The sequence below is a fragment of the Zonotrichia albicollis genome, chromosome 15, assembly GCF_047830755.1.
Source record: "Zonotrichia albicollis isolate bZonAlb1 chromosome 15, bZonAlb1.hap1, whole genome shotgun sequence".
Classification (NCBI taxonomy): domain Eukaryota; kingdom Metazoa; phylum Chordata; class Aves; order Passeriformes; family Passerellidae; genus Zonotrichia; species Zonotrichia albicollis.
This window is the reverse complement of record NC_133833.1, coordinates 4,567,009-4,590,008: the sequence shown is the minus strand read 5'-3', so window position 1 is coordinate 4,590,008 and position 23,000 is coordinate 4,567,009. Positions and strand designations below refer to the sequence as shown.

General features: G+C 51.6%; 1 protein-coding gene across 4 annotated transcripts in view; it reads left to right on the top strand.

The window, feature by feature from the left end:
- The first annotated feature begins 2,223 nt into the window (after nucleotides 1-2,223).
- The window catches only part of CYFIP2 (cytoplasmic FMR1 interacting protein 2), a 49,396-nt gene continuing 28,619 nt past the window's right edge, over nucleotides 2,224-23,000 (top strand). The window contains exons 1-13 of one of the 4 annotated variants that reach the window (XM_074552229.1): nucleotides 2,224-2,496; nucleotides 7,840-7,980; nucleotides 9,918-10,007; nucleotides 10,086-10,163; nucleotides 11,638-11,739; nucleotides 12,420-12,601; nucleotides 12,897-12,993; nucleotides 13,643-13,771; nucleotides 14,684-14,788; nucleotides 17,503-17,591; nucleotides 20,347-20,464; nucleotides 21,943-22,062; nucleotides 22,382-22,507. In XM_074552229.1, coding sequence (XP_074408330.1) covers nucleotides 7,864-7,980; nucleotides 9,918-10,007; nucleotides 10,086-10,163; nucleotides 11,638-11,739; nucleotides 12,420-12,601; nucleotides 12,897-12,993; nucleotides 13,643-13,771; nucleotides 14,684-14,788; nucleotides 17,503-17,591; nucleotides 20,347-20,464; nucleotides 21,943-22,062; nucleotides 22,382-22,507 — 1,353 coding nt within the window. In that variant the 5' untranslated portion in view covers nucleotides 2,224-2,496; nucleotides 7,840-7,863. Of the gene's footprint in view, nucleotides 2,497-7,839; nucleotides 7,981-9,917; nucleotides 10,008-10,085; nucleotides 10,164-11,637; nucleotides 11,740-12,419; nucleotides 12,602-12,896; nucleotides 12,994-13,642; nucleotides 13,772-14,683; nucleotides 14,789-17,499; nucleotides 17,592-20,346; nucleotides 20,465-21,942; nucleotides 22,063-22,381; nucleotides 22,508-23,000 lie in introns of all 4 variants that reach the window. The other 3 variants (XM_074552230.1, XM_074552227.1, XM_074552226.1) reach the window with 3 other exon arrangements.

Below are 23,000 nucleotides of genomic sequence, written 5' to 3'. Positions count from 1 at the left end.
CAAGTTTAGCTGGGTGCCCTTCACGTGGCTTGACCAGATCCGTTCCCCACAAAGCAGAGGTGAGAATATCAGTCTCCCACTGCAAAGTGAGTCACCTTTCTCTCAGCAGCCCTTTCCTGCCTCCCTAGAAAGCATTTCACACGTGCTGAAGGTTTCAGCTGCTGCCCTGTGCCTGGCTGTGTCTCTGCAGGGTGGGAGGCTGTGCCTGTCCCTCCTTTTCCCACTGCTTATTCCAGGTGGGTGCAGGGCTGTGCACACTTGGCTGGAGCCAGGCCCAGGGCTGTGTCCCAGCGTGTCCCCAGGCTGCTGCTGAGATGGCCAGGCACAGGCACAGCCAGGCTGGAGCCCCTGCTAGCAGAGGCAGTCAAGCAGGAACCTCATCTAGAAAGAGCAGCTGATGCTTCTCAGTGGGGACCAGGGACTGCAGCGTGGCAGGTTAGCCATGAAAAGCTCTTTTCTGGGCATGGGTCAGTCCTCCTGGGGATGTGGGTGTTGTTCCAGTGCACAATTACCTTAAAATCAAGCCTGAAAAAAAAAAATCTAGAATTAGCTGAAGTATTTTTAATGAACATGCTTTTATGTGATTGGTGTTGTCCCTCTGTGAACGCCTGTCAGCACAGCAGGATTCAGGTGAATGGCTCTGCTGAAGCTCACTTGGCAGCCACCACAAATTCAGGTGTGTTTTTGTGTTCAGCTCACCCCAGCACCGTGCCCTCTCTCCTCTCCACACACTGATGCACACACTGCTGCTGTAGCTGCCTGGGGCTGCCCCTCGCTGTCACTGTCCCCAGCCTGCAGGGAGATCTGCTGCACAAATGCAGCGAAGCTCATTCTATCCTTCTACCAGCTAAGACAACATGGAGCAGACAATTAAAATAGCATCATCACATTCATGGAATTCCCATCACACTGAGCCTGGCTGATAACGGGACCAGATTAAACTGTACAAGAAAAGTCCACAGCAGTCTCTTCCGCCAGATTTCTTGAACTAACCTTCACCCACGGCCTCAGAGTGATATTTGCTGTTGTCTTTTGTGTCTGAAGTAACAACGCTCACTTACTGAATTTTTCTGACAAGTATTAAATAGTAAAAAGAGGAATGATGGCTACAATGTGTTCTAGTCAAGGGTGAGATAGAGTTGTAGATATCACAGAATCATAGTTTGGGTTGGAAGCGACCTTTAAAGGTCACCTAGTTCAAACCCCAAAGAAGAAATGCTATGCAGAGAAAGGTTCTATGCCCAGAGATTTATTGATACATTTTTTCAGGCGTGATCCTGTCCTTTAGAACAAAGCTAGTTCCTGAGACAGTTCTGCCACTTTTGTAGTTTGCAGACCCCAGTGCCTTCAGCCCGTGGCACCCACTCAAATTACAGATCTGCAGTGCAAACCTGGTGTCCAGGCTTCCCCACAGAGCCAAGAGACACCCACAGGAGCAAGCTCAGCCCCACACTTCCATGGAGCAGCCTCTGAGGAACTGGAGGGGTCTCTCAAATCCAGGAAAGGCCAGGTAGCAGTCTGATTCTGGTATAGCTCATGCTAAGGAAAGGGACACTGCCAGGGCCACCACAGAAATACACCTGGACCTGTATCTAAACTTTCATCAGTCCTTGGGTACCCACCAGTGTCCTTCAACAAGCAAGACAGCTCCATACAGGGTTTGTATCAGTCACCATTGAGGGAGTGTCCCTCTGAAAGCAGTGAGTTTGGATTTCACACTACATCTGAAGAGCTGTATTAGAGCTTTAAACAGGAGTAAAAGCAGGACTGGAAACTTGCCCCTGAGAAAAAAAGCCAGATGTCAAAAATGCCACAAGGAAGACCTTTCAGATGCAGTGCTGACTCAGTAGAAGATTGGAGCGCTGAGCAAAGGCGCTGCCTTCAGGTTTTGATCCCTAACACGCTCAGTCATCCGAGGCTCTGTATGTTTTCTACATGTGGATGTATTCTGCCACCAGGGCGTTTGTTAAGATGGTAGGTGCCGCCTATCAATGGTCCTCCGAGGGGCAGAGGGGGCTGAACACCCGCACCCAGCAGCAGCGAGATGGAGAATCCCATCCCGCTCCTGCTCTCTCAGGGACCCAAACCCATCCAGCTCCCGAGGGGCTGCCGCGGCCGCCCCCTGCTCTCTGCCCCCCGTACCCCGGGGGCGCTGCCGGCCTTCCCCTGCCCGCCGGGAGCCGCGGCCGCCGCGCTGCCGCCAGCCCGGAGCTCCGCGCCGCGGGGAGAGCGCGGCCCCGGCCCCGGGCGGCGGCAGAGCCGCGGCCCCGCCGCGCATCCCCCGCGCCGCTGGGGGAGGAGCCGCCCGCGCCGCTCCAGCCCCTTCCCGCGGCGGGGCCGGGGCTCCCCCCGCCGCCGCGCCGCGCGGAGGGGCCGGCGGAGCCAGAGCCGCGGAAGTGCACTTGCTGCAGCCATTTCCTGCTCTTTGTGCGGGCGGCGCGCAGCATCCCCCGCCGAGCATCCCGCGGCGCCGGGCGGCGCACCCGCGGAGCGCAGGTGAGCGGGCGGGGGTGGGCGCGGGGCTGCGCGGGGGCTGCGCGGCTCCATCCCCTCCTTCCTTCCCTCCTTCCCTCCCTCCCCGGGGCTGTGCCCGCCGCCGAGCCCCATCTCCGCGGAGCCCCGGGCGGGCGGAGCGGGGCAGGTGCGGGATATGCGGGATGTGCGGGATATGCGGGATGTGCGGGCCGGGATGTGCGGGATGTACGGGATGTATCCCACAATGCCCCGAGCTACCTGCGGCGCTCAGCCTGCCCGCAGCCGCCGCACGGCGCCGGGGAAAAAATAGCGCAAATCCGCCTTGTCCTCCCCCCGCCCCGCATCCCCAGCACGGGGGAAGCGGCCGAGCCCCGGGCCCGCGGGCGCTGCAGGCCCGAGCCGGGGTGGATGGGGAACGGGGCGCGGAGAGGATGCTGATGATGGAAGGGCGGCCCCGGCCGGCTCCCGGAGCACCCGTAGCGTGGAAATATGGTGTTCACGGGAGATGAGGGGGATGGAGGCAGCGCCGGCGTCAGAGGCAGAGCTGGGGATGCAGGGCTGGAGCGGCGGCCGCAGGTTCGACCAGGCTGTGCCTGGGTCGCGGGCGGCGGAACCGCTCCCGCCCCGCCGGTGCCGGTGCCGGTGCCGGTGCCCGGGGCCGCCAGAGCTCCTCCTTTGTGCTCAACTTTGCCCCCGAAGCCGCTGGAAATGCCCTGTGCCAGCCGCATCCCAGCGGGCCCGGGGGAGGGAGCGAGGGGATGGATTCCGCAGGAGATTTCCGTGGGTTGGAAGGACCGGGAGGGAACGGGGAGGAGAAGGAGAAGCAGCGGCACACAGTGAACGCTCCCTGCTGTCGGAGAAGGGGGAGGGTGCAGGGTTTGTGCTGTCAGGGGACGCTGCCAGCAGCAGAGCGTGGCCCCCTTTGCCATCTGCCGCTTCCCAAGGGGGGTTCCCGCCTGGGGGCTTTGGATCACAAAGGTCTCAGGGAATTGGGCTGAGCCGCTGAAGCCTCTGCACCCTCCTGCCCCGAGATACCGAGAGAAAAATCACCCTCGTGCTTTGCCTGATGAGGGTAGTCTGGGGTTAGTCGCAGAGATGGGGGACTAGCCCAGTATTCTGGTGTCACAGCCATATAATTCTGTGCTGATTCCCTGCAAAGGAAAATTATTTTTTCATTTTCTCTGTACAGTTGATTGTTATTAATGAAGCCTAAGGAATAGGGGAAAATCTTCCATTTTCTGACCAGGAGTAAAGCTGGATATGCTGAATTCATTTTCACTGTGTTCAATTTTGTTAGCAAACAGTTATCATCCTTTCAGGAGAAATGGGAAGATTGATTTTGGAAGATCAATAATTGGTCAACTATTAACAATGCTGGCCTGTGTGATTTGGTTTCCCAAGAAGTGCTTTAACTGTCAGCAGTGGGTTGCGTATAAACTTGCTCTAAATTTCTCAACTCTTTTAGAAATGTAGTTTCATATACCTTTTTATTTCCTTCACCCGCTTTCTTTGGCACCAGAAAAAAAAAATACTGTTTAGTTATTCTAAAAGAAATAAATTCCAGGATAATTGTGTTGCCGAGAGACAAGGATGGTGCAAATGCTTGGAACTCAGCCCTAATGGGGTGGCAGAAAACATAGAGTAGAAATAGAGAAAAACAGTTTCAGGAGTCATGCAGTTTGGCTTCCTTTTTTTGATGGGAAGGTAATTTTATGGTTATTAACGTCTGTGTCTGTGGAGAGCAGAGGCCCAGCTCTGCCAGCCTCACTCACTCTCCTCCTGACTGTGGTGGTGGTTGCAATTACAAGTCCTGTGCATTGTAGGCAGGAGTCAAACTAAAGTTTTACACTGTGAAGTTATTTTTTACTAAATATATGTTGGTGGCCAGGATCCTTTGTCCTCCTGTTGCTGTCAGGCAGTGGGTACCAGAAATTGGCTTTTATGAAACTGACACTTGGTTCTGCTGGGTATTTGTTGGGCCAGGAGAGGGCCTGCCCACTGCTTTGGTGCTGTATTTGGAGAAAGAAGCATTTTCACCAGGGTAAAACTAAATACAGTGACTTTCCCAGGTTATCCAGGGGCTGGGAGCCAGAGTTGGATTCTCAGATAATCAGATGGTGACCAGGTTTGTTCTCCTTCTCTGCATTGCCACCTCCCCAGCAAGTCTTTTACTGCTCACCCCAGGCTCACAGGGCTTGGACTCTGTCTGGGCAATTCCCATTTTTTCTTGCCTCCTTTCCTGCTCTTGTTGCCTACTACAGCACCAGTGTGAGGAGCAGGCAAGCTGGAAATCCTAAACAGCCCATGCCACTTCCCCAGAGCCCTGAGCTGTGCAGCCTGGGAGCTGAGCGTGTGTGCATGCAACACATTCATTATGGCCCTGCTTTTAAAAGTCTTTATTTATTTTAAAAGTCTTTACTGTTCAAGCCCAAGCTGCTTTGGGCTTTAAAGTCACCTTGCTTCTCCCTGCAAAGAGGGTGATACTGCACCAATACTTTTGGGCAAGCATTTTGGTGGGGAAGGCAGGACAAGCCCTGCAAGTTCAGCTATTTGGGCTGTCCATTCTCCTCAGAGCCTTCCTGTGCTGTCTGTGAATCTGGTCCCCAGGCTCTGGTCCCCAGGCTGTGCCACAAGAGCCCCTGTGTCAGCAGCTCCTCCTTCCCATCCCTGCCTGGCTGGCTCCCTGCAGCTCCCCCAGGTCCTCTGTGAGATCACTGGGCTTTGGAAGGTGTGTGAGATGGCCAGAGGGGCTGCAGCTGAGCTGTGGGAAGGGGATGGGAAGTTCCTGAAGCAAATGAGCAGCAAGAGTGGGCAGCACTGCCATTAGCACCACTGCTCATGGGCAGGAGGGATGAACAGCCCAGTGCAGCATCCCTGCCTCAGGTTTCACTGGGGTGGGGTTGGTTTCTGCCAGGCTCACCTTCAGTTTTGCCAAAACATGTAGGACCAGAAGAACTTTGGTTTCTCTGACCAGAGCTGGGATCTGGGGGTGGCTCCTGTGAGGCCAGAGAGGCAGGATGTGCTTCAGGAGAGCCTCACCCCGCTGTGCCTGGGCTAGGACAGAGGAAAGCCCCGTTCCTGGGCCCTGCTGTGCTGCTCCCTGCTCGGGTGGGGCCCAGCCCCATGGCTGTGTGCCCAAGCACTGTCACCATGGGCTGAGTGGTGTCACCATCCTCTTCCCAGCACAGCCACCCAAAGCCCAGGTGGTGGATGGCAGTGAAGGGTTTCTGATGAGTGTCCCCAGGGATCCCTGAACTCCCTGAGCTGGAGCTGCTGCCAGATGTGACCTCCAGCTGCCCCCTTGTCTCTGGACAGAGGGATGGAGCTGGGTGTACAGGACAGCCCCAGATGTCTGGGGACTTAGAGAAAAATTGGGAATGAGCCCAAATAAACAGCCACAAAGCCCATGAAAAGGAAAGTTTTGCCTTCTCAAGCCTGAAGTGTGCAATGAAGCATGAGGGAGTAGCCAGGAGTGTTGTTGTGGGATGCCAGTGGTGATCCTGAGGATGGTGGGGAGCGTGGTGGGCAGTTCTGTGTCCATCTGTGTCCATCTGGGGCTGGGCAGGCTGAGCCCCCCCCCCCCGCCCCGGGCAGAGAGAGCAGCCCAGGGAGCCCCAGGCAGGCAGGGAGGAAGCTGCAGAAATGGCATGTCTGCCTTTGACACTTGCTACAATTTGTAACAGGAAACCATTTTACCAGTCAGGGGTGAAGAAGGAAACAGAAATTTGAGTGTGGAGGGGGAAAAGCTGCTTGAGATTTCGGGTATTTTCCAGGCACTCATTTAATGCTGCTTCAGCTGCAGGTACAACCAAACCTGTTTCTCAGCTGCCTGGTGCCTTGGGGAGGCATTTGTGGAGCAGGAATGGGTTTTGCCAGGCTCATAGGTATTCTTGCAGCCCACAATAATGAGCTGCAGACTCCTTCTTTCATATGACCCACCATGAAGCCACCCCTGTGCCTCCCCCTTGGCTGTGGCCCTTGCTGGGTGCCTATCCATGGATATCCCAAAGCCATTATCCTTCCCAGTGCTGGAAATAAAAAACAAACTTATTTTCTTGGAGCTGCTATGGTTCTGTGTATTTGGTGCTTGTGCAGACACTGCCAGAGCCTTGTGTCCTGCCTGCTACCGTGTCTGGCCAAAAAAAAAGTTGCAAAAGCTTAGAGAAAAGCCAAAGAGATGATTAAAGGATTTGAAAACATGCTCTGTAATGAGGCAGGCAAAGAGCTTAGCTGGCTTGCAGGGTGTTATATTGAAATGTGTGAGTATCTCGATGGGAACTTTGATTTAGGGAGCTCTACTGTCCTGCAGATCAGAGCAATGAAACTCAAAGGCTCACATTTCAAACTAGACAGGCTCTGAGTGAGGCAGGAAGCACTGGAGGGGCTGTGATTTTCTAATGGAATCAGGTGTCAATATTTAAAGAATTCTCTCTCTCCCAATGTCTGAGTGCAGCAGGGTGTTTTTCTGGGAGACACAGGCTCTAGGTCAGCCACAGCTATTGCACAGGATTAGGCATTAACTGGGGAAGCCCTGTGGCTGTGATTACACAAGGGCTCAGCCTGGGTGACAGCACCATCCCCCCGTGCTGGGCATTCACAGCCAAGGTGAGTGCCAGGGGAGGCAGGGACACACAGGTTTGCTCTGTGCTTCCCACTGGGTGCCTGCCCGGGGTCAGCACCAGGGAACTTTCAGAAATGTTTCCCTTTGATTTTATTCTGTGTATTTATTTTCATTTTTGCAACTGGAGCTCTTGGCAGCTCCAGGGCAGGCTGGGACTGGGCAGGGGATGCCACGTCAGTGGTAAGAGTAGGGAAATTTAACAGCAACTCCTTTTTTTGCTGCTTGCAGTGCCACAGCTTTGCCTGCACAGCACTCAAGCCTTTCCAGTTCACCTCTGGGAATTAATGCAGTTGGTTGTTTACAGTTTCCAGGGCTGTTCATGTGTGTGAGGAAAGCATGTGAGTGTCAGCATCCGTCATACTTCTCTAACCAGGCTGCTTCAGGAGATATTCTTGATAGCACCGCTTTGCATTTCGGGGCACACGCTCTCACCCGGGGCTGCTGGAGCTGCACTGCAGCACCAGCTGTGCTGGCTGAGGGAGTTTTGCATAGAGTTAAGAGAGAAGTGCCTGGGTGGGTAGTTGTGTTTCTCTTATTCTGCATTCCTGCTCTGCTGTTGAATCGCTGGAGAGAGATGACACAGAGATGTGGTATAATGCACAAGAGAAAGGAAAAAAAATTGGGGTTTTGTCCCCTGCAATGCCAGCGAGTTGTGCTCTGGTTTTGTCCTTTCCCACTCAGTGTCCTGCCTGCTGGCTGGTTTTCTTGTCTGCCTATCACCCTCTCTTTTGCTTTGGATGCAGCAGGGGAGCTGAACATCCGCAGCCATGACGACTCACGTCACGCTCGAGGATGCCTTGTCCAACGTGGACTTGCTGGAGGAGCTGCCCCTGCCAGACCAGCAGCCATGCATCGAGCCTCCTCCCTCCTCCATCATGTACCAGGTACCCCCGAGGCACAGGGCAGGGAGGGAGGGTTGTTCCTGTGGCTCATGCAAAGCACGGGGCCACACAGCACTGTGAGAACCAGCTGAAAACATCCGGGGTTCAGCGTGCTGAGGGAGGCACTCAGAACAGATCTAGCCACAAATCTGTTCCCAAGGACTTTAAAGAGAAAGCACCAGAGTTTGGTGAAAGGGACTTTTAAGGCCAAGTGAAAACGAGGACCAGAGTGCATGAATGGGTGGGAAGCAGGAGATAAGATTTGTGATAACAGCAGCAAGTTCTCAGCAGTGTTTATTTGTGCACATATTTCTGTGCTTCCTTTCCACGGCCGTGCGTGCATCGAACTGAGCGGGGCAGGCTCAAGGTCCTGCCTGCCTTTGGCTGGCCTGTGCCTCCAGCACAGCTGGAGCTGCTGGCATGCACGGGAGGGCAGCTGCTAGAACCACTTCTGTGCCCTGAACAGCTCAGATTCAGCTGCAGCTGCACTCGCCAAGCAGAGCCTGGCTGGGGCCCAGGGCACGGCTCCCACAGTGGGATGCTTCTGCTGCTTGGCCACCACACCCAGGGTTAAACATAATAGGGGGTTCCTTTCTCCATCCTGCCACTCCTGAGCTGCTGGCTCACCGTGGCAGTGTATAAATACACCAGCACTGGGATTGCTGTGCCTTGCATGCTGGAATTACAGCAGCTCAGAGCCCGGGATCATTACACGGCTTTGGTATCTCTATGGGTTATCAGACACAAAGGTCATTCTGGGCTGTTCAAATTTCAGCTCTCCCTGAAAAATCTTGATGTAATTATTTGCTTATCTCTTCTTTCAATAAATTTTTAGCCTTTGCTGGTTTGTGTCTCATGAGGGGCTCAGGGTTCAGCCTTATGGCACAGCCTCCTTTCAGGGCTATGAGTTTGTGCACACAGCTGGGCCTAAAAACATCCTTTAAGCTGGATCTGGAGATGTTGGCCAAGCCTGTTCCTCATCATACTCAGTTTGTGTGTAGCCCTTCCCCCTGCTAGCCAGAAATGCTCATGCAATCTCAGCTTTTGTTGTCACATGGGTCACATGTGATGTCCTGGAGGCACTGAGAAGAGCAGCCCTGTGGCCACAGTCTGTGCTCCCGGCTTTCCCACTCAGGAAATCAGTTATTGAGGCGAGTGTGGTGGCTGCAGTGCTGCTGTCATCACAAGGAGCAGCTCTGGGTGCTTGGGGCCTCTGTGTGCCCTGCCCTGCAGACAGACTTGGCAGAGGAACTCACCCAGCACAGGGCATGTGGAGGGCACTCCAGAGCACCAGGGGATCTGATTTTCCATCCCCACCTGCCTCTGCAGTGTTGCTCCCCTGTCCCAACCCAAAACTATCACAGCTTCCAGAGCAAATGTTTGTCCCAACAGCTGTTTGTGCTTGCAAGAGCAGCAGTAGCACTGATAATAGCACCTGGATGAGGGCTGACTTTCGTATTTATGTTTTCCAGACAGCTCATTCCCTGCCCTTTCTCTGTGTTTATCCCTTGGCCTTCCTGCTGACAGGATGTGGTCTTCCCCTAGCAGCCAGGGCACAAACAGAAATTAATAAGGCTGCATCTGTCTGAGTTACCAAGCTAAAAATCCCCAGAATAATTGCTCTAGCTTGTCTCTCTGCTGTAGCTGCTGTAAAGTTGGGCTGGATTCTACAAGGATTGTAAATGTCAGTCTTGACTGCCATATTTGCATACATATTCCCTGCAGGACAGCCATGTGTGATTCCAAAGCATCTCAGGGCGTGTGTGTATATGAAACTACTTCAGACCTAGAAGTGCAGCACCCCAAATAGATTCACAAGCTCCTCCCATGCCCCAGGAGCCCTACTAGTTCTGCTTTTTGCCAGCACATCCCATGTCAGGCTGTACCAGGTGAGCAAACAACCAGCTGTGTTTTACCCCACCTCTCTGTTTTGCCCACAGGCCAATTTTGACACCAACTTTGAGGACAGGAATGCCTTTGTGACAGGCATTGCCAGGTACATCGAGCAGGCCACGGTGCACTCCAGCATGGTGAGTCCCCCAGCTCTGTCCCCAGGCTGCTGAGCCCCCAGGGCCTGCCCTGTCCCACCTGCACCCTCTGTCTTTCAGAATGAGATGCTGGAGGAAGGGCACGAGTACGCCGTGATGCTCTACACGTGGAGGAGCTGCTCACGAGCCATCCCTCAGGTAGCCCAGCCCTTCCCAGGCAGGGGGGTCCCAGAGCCCCTTTTGGGTTTGTCTTGGCTGTGGGTTAGTTTGGAGTGGAGGCAGAAGAACAGGAAAAGCAAAGCAAACTAAAGCAGAGGATGTTGAGACCCAGCCACGAGGAGATTCCTGCTGTTGCTTGGTATTTTGTATTTGCTGCTGTTGCCTCCCCTGGCTACTCCAGCAGAAGGCTGTGGCTAAGCTGATGGCAAGGCAGCACTAAAATCATCTGGTGTAGTGTCCTCCCTGTGACATCTGTGCCTCTCTGAGCAGCTTGTGGGTCCCTGCCCCTTCCCCCTGTGCTCCCCTCGGGCTGCTCTCAGTGCTGTGTGTGATGGAGGAGCAGAGGATGCCATGGCAGAGGGTTCAGTTACACCTTGACCAGGTTTGGTCTTGCAGTGACCCCTATGCTTTGCCTTGGGACACATGGATGTGGCCAGGGGGGTCCTGTGCTTAGCCCCCCAATCTCCCTGCTTGGTCAGGTGCAGCTCCCTGCTGCATCAGAGGTGAAGAACAGGGCCTGCCCCTGAGTGTGCACCACTCCTCCCACCCCACTGCATCCTCATGGCCATTGATGCACGGTGGCATGCTCAGGGCAAGGCCAGGAGCTTTGGTGATCTCTGTGAGTTCCTTCCAGCTCAGAATATTCTGGGATTGTGTGGTACAGCCTGACTGCAGTGAGGAACAGCAGGGCAGGGGCAATGGATTGCCCACTGCAGGGAGGGCAAGGCTCTTTGGCACCATCCCCCATGCCAGGCTGGCTGATGTGTCCCCCCATGCCCTGAGCAGCAGCTGCTGGGTTCCTGAACGTGCCCCAGAGCTGTCAGCCCCATCAGAGCCTCCTGGCAGCAGCAGCTGCAAACAAAAGCAGGGCAGGGCAGCAGGATGCCCTGGGCAGCTGCTGTTTCCCTGTACGTTTGGTAATGACTGCAAGGAACTGTTTTGGAAGTGAGATGGATGACAACTGAGTAAGTCCTTAAATTTAGCTTCCCAGGAGCCCAGTGACAGTGACTCAGTTCATTGCTGTCAGCCACAGACAAGCCCAGTGATTTCTAATGGATCCTCAACAGAACCAGAATAATCCCAGCGAGGCTCTGCAGAGCTGGAACCTGGTGCCTTGTGTGTCTTGCAACACAAATCCCAGATAACTTCATGCTACAATATTATACAGCAGGTCCAGACTCCACGCTTGTGTTCCATGCTAGACAAATGCATTAGGAGACTTTTGTCCCCCAGAATCAGGATTGTGCCTTTTTAGAATGCACAGAGAGAATTTCAGATCTGAAATATCCCCTTTTGCTTTCACTGGTTGTATTGAGAAACAGCTCCTTCTCAGGTCCCTCTGTTGTCTTTGGGTGGGGACAGGACTCCAGGTGAAGCAAGGAGAAGGTGTCACAGTGACCCACAGCTGGCTTAGAAGCTGATGCTGACACAAATGGTTTTCTTTGCAATGCAGGTGAAATGTAATGAACAGCCAAACCGAGTGGAGATTTATGAGAAAACAGTGGAAGTCCTGGAGCCAGAAGTCACCAAGCTAATGAAGTTCATGTATTTTCAGGTAAGTGGTGAAGGAGAAAGGCAAAAATAACCTATTTACTTTGGTGTTAACGCCCCAAGCAGGGCTGTGCTATCCTTGCCTGCCAGGACAGCCTCCAGCAGGTCTCTCCCTTGCAGCCACTTGAGCAAAAGTGAGACCTATGTGAAGGGAAATCTGTGTGTGCCTTGCTCAGCCCCAAAATATTCGAATAGGTTGGAAGAGAGCACACTTCAGCCTTCAAGTTCATGGAGACCCAGAGTCCCCACTCTTTGGAGCTAAGGCTGTCACAGGTTCCTGTTTTTTGGGGATGTTGGCTGATGTGAAGAGCTGATTGTCCACTGCCATGTGGCAGTCACAGCTGCTGTGGGCTCCCCATCACCACCTGCATTATAACCAGCTGCAGCTGAGTTTCACAATCATTTTTAGGTTTTATATCCTGCAGGGCCTTTAAGTCCCACCTAAAAAATGCAGCCTGATGTTGCAGAACACCCCACACTTGGGGTTGGAGAGCTGGAGCCCCTTTCTCCCCTCAAGCATTGAGCATGTTTGTCAGCAGTGATTTGTAACAATGCTTCATTGCATGGGAGCAGCAGAGAGGAACCTCAGACCCTCCATCCCCAGCCAAAAAAAGCTTTTTTTCAAGGAGCTGGTGGGGTGGAGGGGGTTCCCTGGTGGTGCATGACCCTGTGCCCTGCCTGCAGCGCAAGGCCATCGAGCGCTTCTGCAGCGAGGTGAAGCGCCTGTGCCACGCTGAGAGGAGGAAGGACTTCGTGTCTGAGGCCTATCTCCTCACTCTGGGCAAGTTCATCAACATGTTTGCTGTCCTGGATGAGCTGAAGAACATGAAGTGCAGCGTGAAAAATGATCATTCTGCTTACAAAAGGTGAGAGGGGACAAAGTGGTGGGAATGGGGACAGGGCTGTGCCTGGTCTGACCAGCAGTGAGGGCAGGAGGACATCAGGGCTGGAGATGGGATTTCTGTGCTGTCCCAGGCTCTCTTTGTGAATTTAGGCAAATCTCTGAGCCCTGTTGTGTTTCAGTTCCCTCTTGGTGAATAGAGCTGTGATGCAGAGGGGTCTGAGGCTGCAGCATTGCTGCAGGTCAGACAGGGAGGGTGGGTGGTGACAGTCTCACACTGGCTGAGTGACCCTTGGTGATGTTGGATTTGTCCCTTCCAGAGCTGCCCAGTTCCTGAGGAAGATGGCAGACCCCCAGTCCATCCAGGAGTCCCAGAACCTCTCCATGTTCCTGGCAAACCACAACCGCATCACTCAGGCAGGTCCCTTTTCTCTGAGCCACTGAACCTTCCATGGGCAGAGAGAAGCAGTGACCTGGCTGAGGCTGACAGCACCTCACACCAGGCTGTGGCAGCAGCTCTTGGGTCTGTGCCACTGGCTCTGGTGGTCTTTTGGTCAGGCTGGGTAATTCTAGCGATGTCTCCTCATGTGTCATCCTGGGTGGCTTTGAAGGTCTCTGTGTTAAGACAAAGATCAAGGTCTAGAAGATGTAAGAAGAGCTCTGGGAGGTGAAGGTTCTGCCACAACTCCATCCCCTGCAGCTGCATGGGGTCTGCAGCTCAGCCCCCATGGCCCTCCACGCTTCGCTTCACATTGCTTCTGCTAACTAGCTAAAATATTGCACAGAGACAGGAGTCAGACACTGTGCTCAGAGTCACCCTCCTTTGCATCTCACTGTCTGATGTTTGGGTGTTGTGATTGGTCTGAAGAAGAGTTGTCCTGCAGAGGAAGGTTGTTTTTTCTGGGTAGTACCATAAGCTCAGTCTTCTGCTGGTAAACTTGAGAAAAGCATAAATGGGGTTTGAAGGAACCTCTTATTGTTCCAGTCTTAATCCTTAAAATGTTTCCTGCCTGGTTTCTGGTGTTCCTCTGCCCATGTGGATAATGTGGCTTCTGTTGTGTTTCAGTGTCTGCACCAACAACTGGAGGTTATCCCTGGCTATGAGGAGTTGCTGGCTGATATTGTCAATATCTGTGTGGATTACTATGAAAACAAGATGTATCTCACCCCCAGTGAGAAGCACATGCTCCTAAAGGTGAGGTTGGGCCATGCTTGTGGGGCTGGGTGCTTGCATGGGTTCACTGTTGTTTTAGTAAAATGAAATTCACTCCTAGGACAACATCTCTCTTCAATTTCTTGATTTTTTGCTCCTTTGGGCTGACATGCATCCCTTTTCTGCAGAGACAGTGCCCAGCACATGGTGGGTGAGAGCACTGATGGGTGCCCTACATCCTCCAAGGCTGGAAGGGGTTTTTCTGTTGTGCATGGAAGTGCAGGATCATGGGCTTGACCTGTGTAACTGCAGAGGACATTGTAAAATCACCACCAACTTTGTAACCCAGAATTTTCTTGGTGCCCATTCCCAGCAATAATTCCCTGCAGAAGGCAGATGCTCCCAGGTTTGTTTTTCTGGCTGTAAAGAGTCCTCAAGATAAACATGCCAAAATATCTCTTTATTTGGTGTATTTGTCCTTGCTGTCAGTCAGTTATTGGCAATGATTGCAGTCACTATTACCATAAAAACTTCATTATAATGGTGTGAGTCAGCTCAGGTTCTCTGATGTGTGGGGAGTTTGACTGTCTGTAATGATTTGGACTGAATTAATGAAGGGGGGAGAATCAATCCAGGAAAATATCTTAAATTCTTCTCAAGAAGTAAGCAGGTGGAGAAAACTTTTGGGTTGTTGTTACCTGGGGAGAGGAGGAACAAATAAGCAAGGGAAGCATCCTGTGTTTTTGCACAGACAACAGAAGCAGTCCATTGTGTGTCCTCTGCCTGCCATGTGCCTCCTGGCAGATACAGGCTCATTTTAAACATTTCCTCATGAGGATCAGGTGGTAGCAGGAACCTGAAATGGTCTTTCCTCATGCTGAGTGATGGAGAACTGTCTTTGGCTTGTGCTGCTGACTTCATGCTGATGAAACCTTGCCTTTCCATCTTCTCCAGGTGATGGGGTTTGGCCTGTATCTCATGGATGGGAACGTCAGCAACATTTACAAGTTGGATGCCAAGAAGAGAATCAACCTTAGCAAAATAGACAAATTCTTCAAGGTCAGTGAGCTGTCTGTGTGAGGCTGGTGTTTATTGCAGACCAGTGGATTAACAGCCTGTACCACTGCTGCTGGCAAAAACCAAACCACAGGAATCATTTACAGGAATCATTTACAGGTCCAGAAAACCCAAGGGTTGAGAAGCTGTCCAGGCCAAAGGCTGAGGGGTGGAATTGCAGCAGGGTGAGGGGAGCAGGGCTGCCCCTCAGTGCTGCAGGGCTGTGGGTGCAGAGCTGGTTCTGCAGTGGGAGCTGCAGCTCTGGCTGCTCCCTGCCAGGGCCCAGAGGATGGAGAGGCTGCTCCATGGCTGAGGGGAGGATGTGCCCAGCTGATATTGCTGCTGGCTCTTTGCACACTCCTGAGGCAGGTTTGCAGTGGTTTCAGGCCAGCAGCAAACCCGGCTGGTTGGCTGAGGTCTGCGTGGGTGATGGTTCTGCTTCTCTTTCCCTCTGCAAGCTGCTGGGCTGAGGGACAGAGGACACAGCTGGCAGTTTTATTTCATGTATAAACTGCTCCCTGTAGCACAGGAAAAGCTTTTGGGGAAGTTGTGTGAACTGGGATTTGGAGGTGCCCAGTGAAATAGATCTTCAAAGGGTCACTCTGACTTGATGAACCATTTTTGTCTGGTCTGAGATGTGGATTTTGAGGAAAGGCCCATGAAGCCTGGGTGTTCCCAGGGGCAGGGTGGGAACAGCCACACAACCTCTCTCTGCTGGAGCACATCTGGCCATGGTCTGATCCACAGCTGGAGGCCAGGCTGCGCTGCCCTTCATTCCTGAGCACAGGAAAGGTTTGGGATAACCCTGTTGGTGGAGAGGAGGCTGAGAGCCCACACAGCACCTCAGGGAGGGTGGTGCCTCCTTTCCACTGCTTCTGGGACTGGGAGGCATTTTGGGTTTGGAGCAGGTCAGCTGTAGGAGGCATGGGGGGATCTAGCAAAAGACAAATGAGTTGGTGGCAAGGAGCAGGAGGACAGCAGAAGAATTTCCCAGATGGAGCAGATGGAGTCCTTCCTGAGTCCTTCCTGAGTCCTTTATTAATCTTTCCCCTGAGATGGAAAGATTAATTTCTGTTACCAAGACTTGCTCCAGATGAGGGAAAATGAGAAGGTGATGATTTGTGGAAAGGCACAGAGGGCTCCTTCCCCTCACTCTTCAGCACAGTGGATTCTCCCTTGTACTGCCCCCAGAGGTGGGGTGAGGAGCCTGGATGAGGAGGTTGGTGGTGGTGTTGGATAGAGGATGTCTCCCTGCCCATTGCCCTGAGGTTCAGTTTGTGGTGATGTGCTGGGTGTGTGCAGGGGAGGGAAGAGGTGAGCCCAGGCTTGGTGGAAAGTTGATGTCCATCCTCCCCTGAGCTGGTGGGGACCTGTTTACCCCAATTTGCACCATTTCCTGGGGACAGCCAGGGGGCCACAGACACCAGAACCTTATGGACAGGGGGATAATGAGTTGTTTAAAAACCTCCCATCACTGAGGAGACTACTCTGCAAATATGATTTATCACATCATTCTTTGGAGTTTTCTGGGTTTTCCCTGATTCAGCTTTGCTAATTCAGCTAAATCTCTACATCAATCTTTCAGTGTAATCTGTAGAGTTTGGTCATCTTGGTGCATTCAGACAGGTTTGCTGTTCATTGCAAAGTGCTGGGGGCCATCAGAGAATGAGGTAAAAAACCTTCCATTGCATGGGGCAGCTTTCTCCTTTCCAGCTTGGTTTCCATTTGCACTTCTCCAACATCTCCAGAAAAGTACCACTCCAAACTATCAGATCTCAATAAGGAAAGACCAACTTCTTCTTCACTATATCTGCTTGTTGCCTTCAGATTAAATTTCTAGTGGATTGCCCAGGAATTTGAGTGGTGAAAATGAACTACCCCTTCATTTAAACCTTTTATGGAAGTGCCAGTGGGAATCCCTGATGACAGCAGTATACTTCCTGCACAGCTCAGCCTGAGCAGAGAAGTGTGTGATAACAGGACAGGGAATTTTTCCCCATCTTCCCTGAATTTTGGGGCAAGGCTTTTGTGGCTGGGTGAAGTTGAAGCTTCGTATTTTATTGATGAGCTGTCAGTAGCCCTTGGTTGGATTTTGCTTGCAGGTGGAAGTTTAGTGAAGGAGGGACCTGTCTGAGCTTGAGATATCTTCAGAGCACTTGGAATTTATCCCATCCCAAACCCTCTGAGATGTGAAGGGCAAGCAGAGCCATGTTACATTGCCTGTGTCTTTCTCTTCATGGAGAAGTTTTAAGACACCTGATAGTGCTGAGTCCCTGGGGAAAGCTGACACCTTCCTGGGTGTCCAGAATAGCAACATGCTGGCTTTTCATTCCTGTGTTCTCTTGGAGGATTAGGCTGGGAGACAGTCAGGCCTGCTCAGGACCACACTTCTCTCTTTTTGTTATAAAAACATCCTTTTCTCTGGCTGGTTACAGCACTGAACCTTTCTGGCCATAACCAGCCTGGTGGCAGTGAGCCCAGGGCTCCAGAGCACGCACAGGGAGTGATTTCCTCCCACAGAAAGCCTTGTGATCATTCTCAGTCATTTCCTAGCTGTGAAATGACCCTGGGTCCAGGTCTGCACTTTGCAAAGCTTCAGAGGTGCAGCATGCCTTTTTGGAGTCCCTTGTGTTGTGCTGGGGCCAGGCTCTCTCTCTCTCTTTCTCTGTCTCTCTCTCTGCCATGTTTCAACCATCTTTTGTTTTCTTTTCCAGCAGCTGCAGGTGGTTCCTTTATTCGGCGATATGCAGATAGAACTGGCCAGATACATTAAGACCAGTGCTCACTATGAGGAGAACAAATCCAAGTGAGTGCCTGCCATAATGTCTCTTGGCTTCTGTGTGTGTCCTGAGGGCCGTGGGGGCTGCAGCCCTGCAGGTGTGCCAGGCCTGTGCCCGTGTGTGTGTCCCTGTGGGGCGTGAGTCCGGCGTGCCAGCTCTGTGTGCCCGCGTGTCCCTCGCTGTCCCTGCATGGGGAGATGTCCTCCCATGGCCCTGGGCGTGCAGCCAGCTCTGTGTAGCCATCCCTGGGAGCAGGCAGGGCTGGGAGGGCTGGCAGGGAGGCAGGAGGAAGGAAGGGTGGCTGGGGCAGCGCCGGGTGCGTGCGAGCTGTGTGAGTGTGAGCTCTGTCCCTGCTCTGGGGAGATTTTAATCCACACTTTGCACCCCAAGGACAAAATCCTCCAGAGCATGAACTCAGCACTGGACCTCTGCAGTAGCCAGGGTGTCTCCTCTAGCTCAGGCAGGGCTCATGAAGAAGGATGGCAGCCATAAGGGTTGAATCAGAGGCTCAGATGCTCTGGAAATTAATGAACTGGAAAAGACTGAATGTGGCGCTAAGAACTGGATGTGGCACTCCGTGCTCTGGTTTAGTTGACAGGGTGGTGATCACTCAAAGATTGGACTTGATCTTGATGATCTTTTCCAACCTTAATGATTGTATGATTCTGGGTATTGTGGGAGAAGAGCAGGAGTGGAGAGCTCAGGAGCGGCCTGGGCACACGGGCAGTTTGCTGCTCCATCAGATGAATCCCCAGATGTTGTTTCAGTCACAGCAGGCACGTGAGAGGCCCCACTGGTGTTTGTAGCTTTGCATCACACTCAGTGATTGCCAGGAGAGTCGTTGTTAGGTTTGGATATCCTTGGAATAAGGTTTGCAACCCTTGTGAGCACAGCCTGTCTGAGCTGAGCCTGGCTGTAGTGTGGGTGGCAGGCAGTGGCCTTCCACCTGTGGGACTGTCTTGGGTGGAAATCTGGTTTCTCTGGTGTCTCTGAGGAGCAGCCAGGCTGGGCTGTCTCTCCAGCAGGACAGGAACTAACCTGCAGTGTCATGGCTTCTGTTTGCTGTCCCCTTCCACCCCGGAGGGTCTGGCTTCTCTGCCTGCCAGGAGCAGCCCTCCTCCCCTGCCCTCCCAAAAACTGGTTGAAAAGTGCCCTTTAATTGTTCAGGACAGCTTTGAAAACAACGTGGCAAAAAGTTTTCTGTTAAAATTGGGGGGAGGAGAAAAAGAAGAGGAAAAAAATTATGATTCTGTGTAATGTGAATTTAAAGAATACTCTTGAAAGAAAGAGTATTGAAAACTCTTTTAAAAACGAGAAAAATTTTCTGAAGATTTGCTCCTTTTTATCCCAAATCATTCAGAAAGCACATTTCAACGAAACATATATCAGCAGCATTCCTCATTTTCTCATCTCAAAACCGAGGTAGCTCATGGGCTGTTTTACCTGTGCACAATTTTATTGTCTGTCTTTGAAATCTGTCTCACCAGGTCTGTGTGCCGTGCTGTACTAACTAATGTTTCTTCCTCACTCCCTTGCCTTCCCAGCAAACTGCATGGGACTCCCAGTTCTAACTCTGCCAAGGTGCTTCCATGTAATCCCCATTTCTTACTAACATTGTTTTTGTCACTTTCTCTCCTTCCTTGTCTCCGTGCAAGTGGAATTAATTGGTGTTTTTCCCGCATGGCGCTTTGTCTCTGCACTGTGGAGTAGGTGGTGTGTGGCAGGGAGGGCTGGGGCAGCCCTGGCCAGTCCTGCTACCCTGCCCATTGCCCAGTGGGCAGCACATGGAAACGGGTAAGAGCCAAACTGGGGACTGGGGGAGGATGGATTTCACAAGGGATGATGTGGCCCAGCATTTCCAGGACTTTCTACCACCCCAAATACTGGCAGCAAGTGCAGTTAAGTGTAGGGATATGTGTATGTCCATATCAGGGACAGGTTTCTCACCTTCATTTTGTATGGGCTGTCTAAATTGGAGAACAGGATTACCATAAGGTGGGAAAAAAGTATAATCTGAACTCCTACATTGTGATGACAGAGTGAGACATAAGAATCTCACTGTAGACAACTGGTTGCACAAAACATTTTGGTGGAGCCGTTCTGATTCTATATCTGGGGCTAATACATTACAGGGAGGAAGGAGATGTTAAATTAAATAGACCTGGTTTGTCCCATTCCTTCATACAACTGTGCCTTTGGCTGCCTTTTTTTAGGATAACATTACACACATGGTACATATGGATGAATTCAATGAAAATCTAATTCTGCTCATCATTTGTACTCAGGGTTGTTCACTGAGCTGGCAGCATGAGCCAGAACCAAAAACAATGGGAGGGCTAGCTCTTTGCAGAGTTTTTCTTTGCAGGAGAAGGCAGCACAACCCAGACCTGGAGGGAGAACCTCTAAGGGGATGATTATTCTTAGGTTTAGCAGAAAGGATGCAAACAATGCAGGCCTTTGAAGTCCATCCTTCCCTGAAAGTTTGTCTCATAGTGGCCTGGGAGATTGCCACCTCCGCCCTTGGGGTAGGTGAGCCCACATGGAGAGCAGCCTTCAGGGTGGATGGAGCAGACACATTCAGGCTGAGAGGTGAGGCCAGTGTCCCCATCCTGCTGTGTGAGACCACCTCTGGACACCCCACACACCAGAGACACAACAGGGCTGACATTCGCCATGAGGGTGGCGTGCCTGGAGCACGTTGAAGCGCAGAGAGCAGCTGTCCCTGGGCTGTCTGAGTGCAAGCTGTGTCCTGTCCTTGACACTGTTGCTCTTTTTGCCCAGGTGGACGTGCACTCAGAGCAGCATCAGCCCCCAGTACAACATCTGTGAGCAGATGGTGCAGATCCGAGACGACCACATCCGCTTCATCTCGGAGCTCGCGCGCTACAGCAACAGCGAGGTGGGTCCAGCTGCACCTGCAGGAGGCTGGGGGCACTGCTGGAACCTGGCTGGGCCAGAATTTCAGACTTTCTGTGCTAAAAGGCACTGACTCCCAGGAGAACACTGCATTTGACCTGAGGCCGTGGAGAAGGCTTCCAAAATGGAGCAATAGAACTGCGATTGTGGGTGTGGAGTTTGAATGGAAGTGTGTGCTATCACATGGTGGAAAACTTAGAGTTTAAGGGTTTAGAATATAGTACTTAGAGTTTAAGGGTTTAGAATATAGTAATATATAAAGCAAGATGGAGGTTTTAGGGTGGAGGCTGGTCTTTTTACCTTCCTCTTCTTCACCTTCTTCCTCTTCACCTTCTTCACCTTCTTCTCCATGGATTTGGGTGGTTTTGTGTGATTGGATAGAAAAGTCTACATTGAGGGCACGGGGGGTTGGCTGTTGGGTTAAAAGTAAAAATAATTTAGGTGTCATTTCTTAATTGGACAGTTTATTCTTAAAGAGCCTTGTAGAAAGAGAGATACATTTCCATTTCTAGCTTGTTAGAGTGAAGTGCTGTAGAACTCAGGGTTTGTGAGACTGTAAAGAGATAAGAACTAAAAAACATCTGAGTCCTAACAAGAAGTACTGTCTCACACATTTAATTCCGACCTTGGCAAAAAGAAACAAAGAATCCAGTAGTGGACAAGCCTGGAACACAGCAATGTGGCAGGACCATGGTCTTTCACAGATGTACAGCGAAGAGGGGTGAAGGACATGGGTGGAACAAGCTCCTCTTGATACAGCAGTAAAAAAGCAGTTTATGAAAGGTACAAAATAGTGTGCACCAGGAGATCTACAGCAACAGCTTCTGCTCCTTGACCACAACTTTGTTAAAATAAGCAGAAAAAAAGAAAAACCTGGCAACTAAATGTTTGTAATCAGGCAAAAGTCAGAACACCAATGACTTGCAAATTGGGCTTTTCAATTACACAGGCCTGTCAGTCAGGGCTTTGAGGAAAGTTCACGAAGGCATCTCTGTTCTCTTCATTACTGAATGCCAGTGCCCTCTCTGGTGCCATTGGAACTGTTTTCTGCATGTGTGATCCTCATTCATCAGTGTCAGTTTAACAAATTGTAGCATTCTCAGGCGCTGCTTTTTTGGCATTTGTAAGAGCTTCTTTGAGCTTTAATCAGTAAAGGATTCTCAAGGATTTCAGTAGTATTAGACCATTGAAAATGAATGGGAAAGTGGAATAAAACCAGTCCATTATTTGGTCAGAGATGACAGGTCAGACTCATTTTTTTTGTAGGGAATAATTTGACTGGCTGTGTAAAAAGAGCCTTCCAAGGTCTTTTTTCCTTAGGGATAGTAGATGCTTTACTCAATTCTAGCTTGGTCATAAGGTCAGGAATTCATTTCAGGTGGGATGTGGGAGAGAAATCTGTTGACTGAGTGAAGCCCCTGCAGCAAGTTGCTGATTGTAGCATGATGTGATTTCTTGCAGGTGGTCACTGGCTCCGGCCTGGACAGCCAGAAGTCGGATGAGGAGTACAGGGAGCTCTTTGACCTGGCTCTACGGGGGCTGCAGCTGCTCTCCAAGTGGAGTGCCCATGTCATGGAAGTGGTGAGTGCACCCCTGCATCACTGAAGGCATTTGGGATGAGTCTGGGAGCAACTGAAACTGTAATTCAAATAATGATGGAAATTCTTAATTTGCTAAATTTTGACCACATCTCAACACAAATCCATGGATGTCAAAAGCCTGGTATGCCTGGCAGCCTCCCAGATAAAGAAAACCAATTAATTAAGTGCTAATAAAGCCAAGAATGTCAAGCTGTAGTGATGTCTATAGAATGGTTTTTTTGGCATACAGCCTAATTCAATCTTTCTAGCCTATCTTCTTCCTCATTGCAATGTTGACATGGTTTCTTTCCATCATCTAGTACTCTTGGAAGCTGGTTCATCCCACAGATAAATTCTGCAACAAGGATTGCCCAGGAACAGCTGAAGAGTATGAGAGAGCCACCCGGTACAACTACACCAGTGAGGAGAAGTTTGCCTTTGTGGAAGTAGGTGCCTCTTGCTCAAGAGTCAGAGCCAGTCCAAGCTGGTTTCCTGTCCATGTTTCTCAGGCCAGGGAAAGAGAATGGAAGGGTGTTCTCACCATACTCTGCCATGTAACCCATGTTAAGGAATTAAGGGTTCCCACATCACTTAATCTGGCCAGTAAATTGCCCCTGGCCAGTGTTGGGTCTGTCATGGAGCCAGCTGATGTTGGTTTTGTCAGACGTGGGGGGGAACATGAGAAGCTGCTTCTAGAAGTCACCCCTGTAGCTTTCTGCTCCCGAGATGTTGCCACACAAACCAGAACAGGGGGCTTGCAGAGCAGTGTGATCTGGAGCAAGAGCAGCAGCTGCATCCAGGAGCTGTGCAAACACAAGAGATGCTCAGCCAGTCCCCAGGACATGTCAGCTCTCAGCCTGGCTGGCTGTAAACAGTGGGAACAGTCCTCTGAGCCAGGCTCTGGGAAGCTCTCACCTTCCTCCTGCCTTACACAGTCCG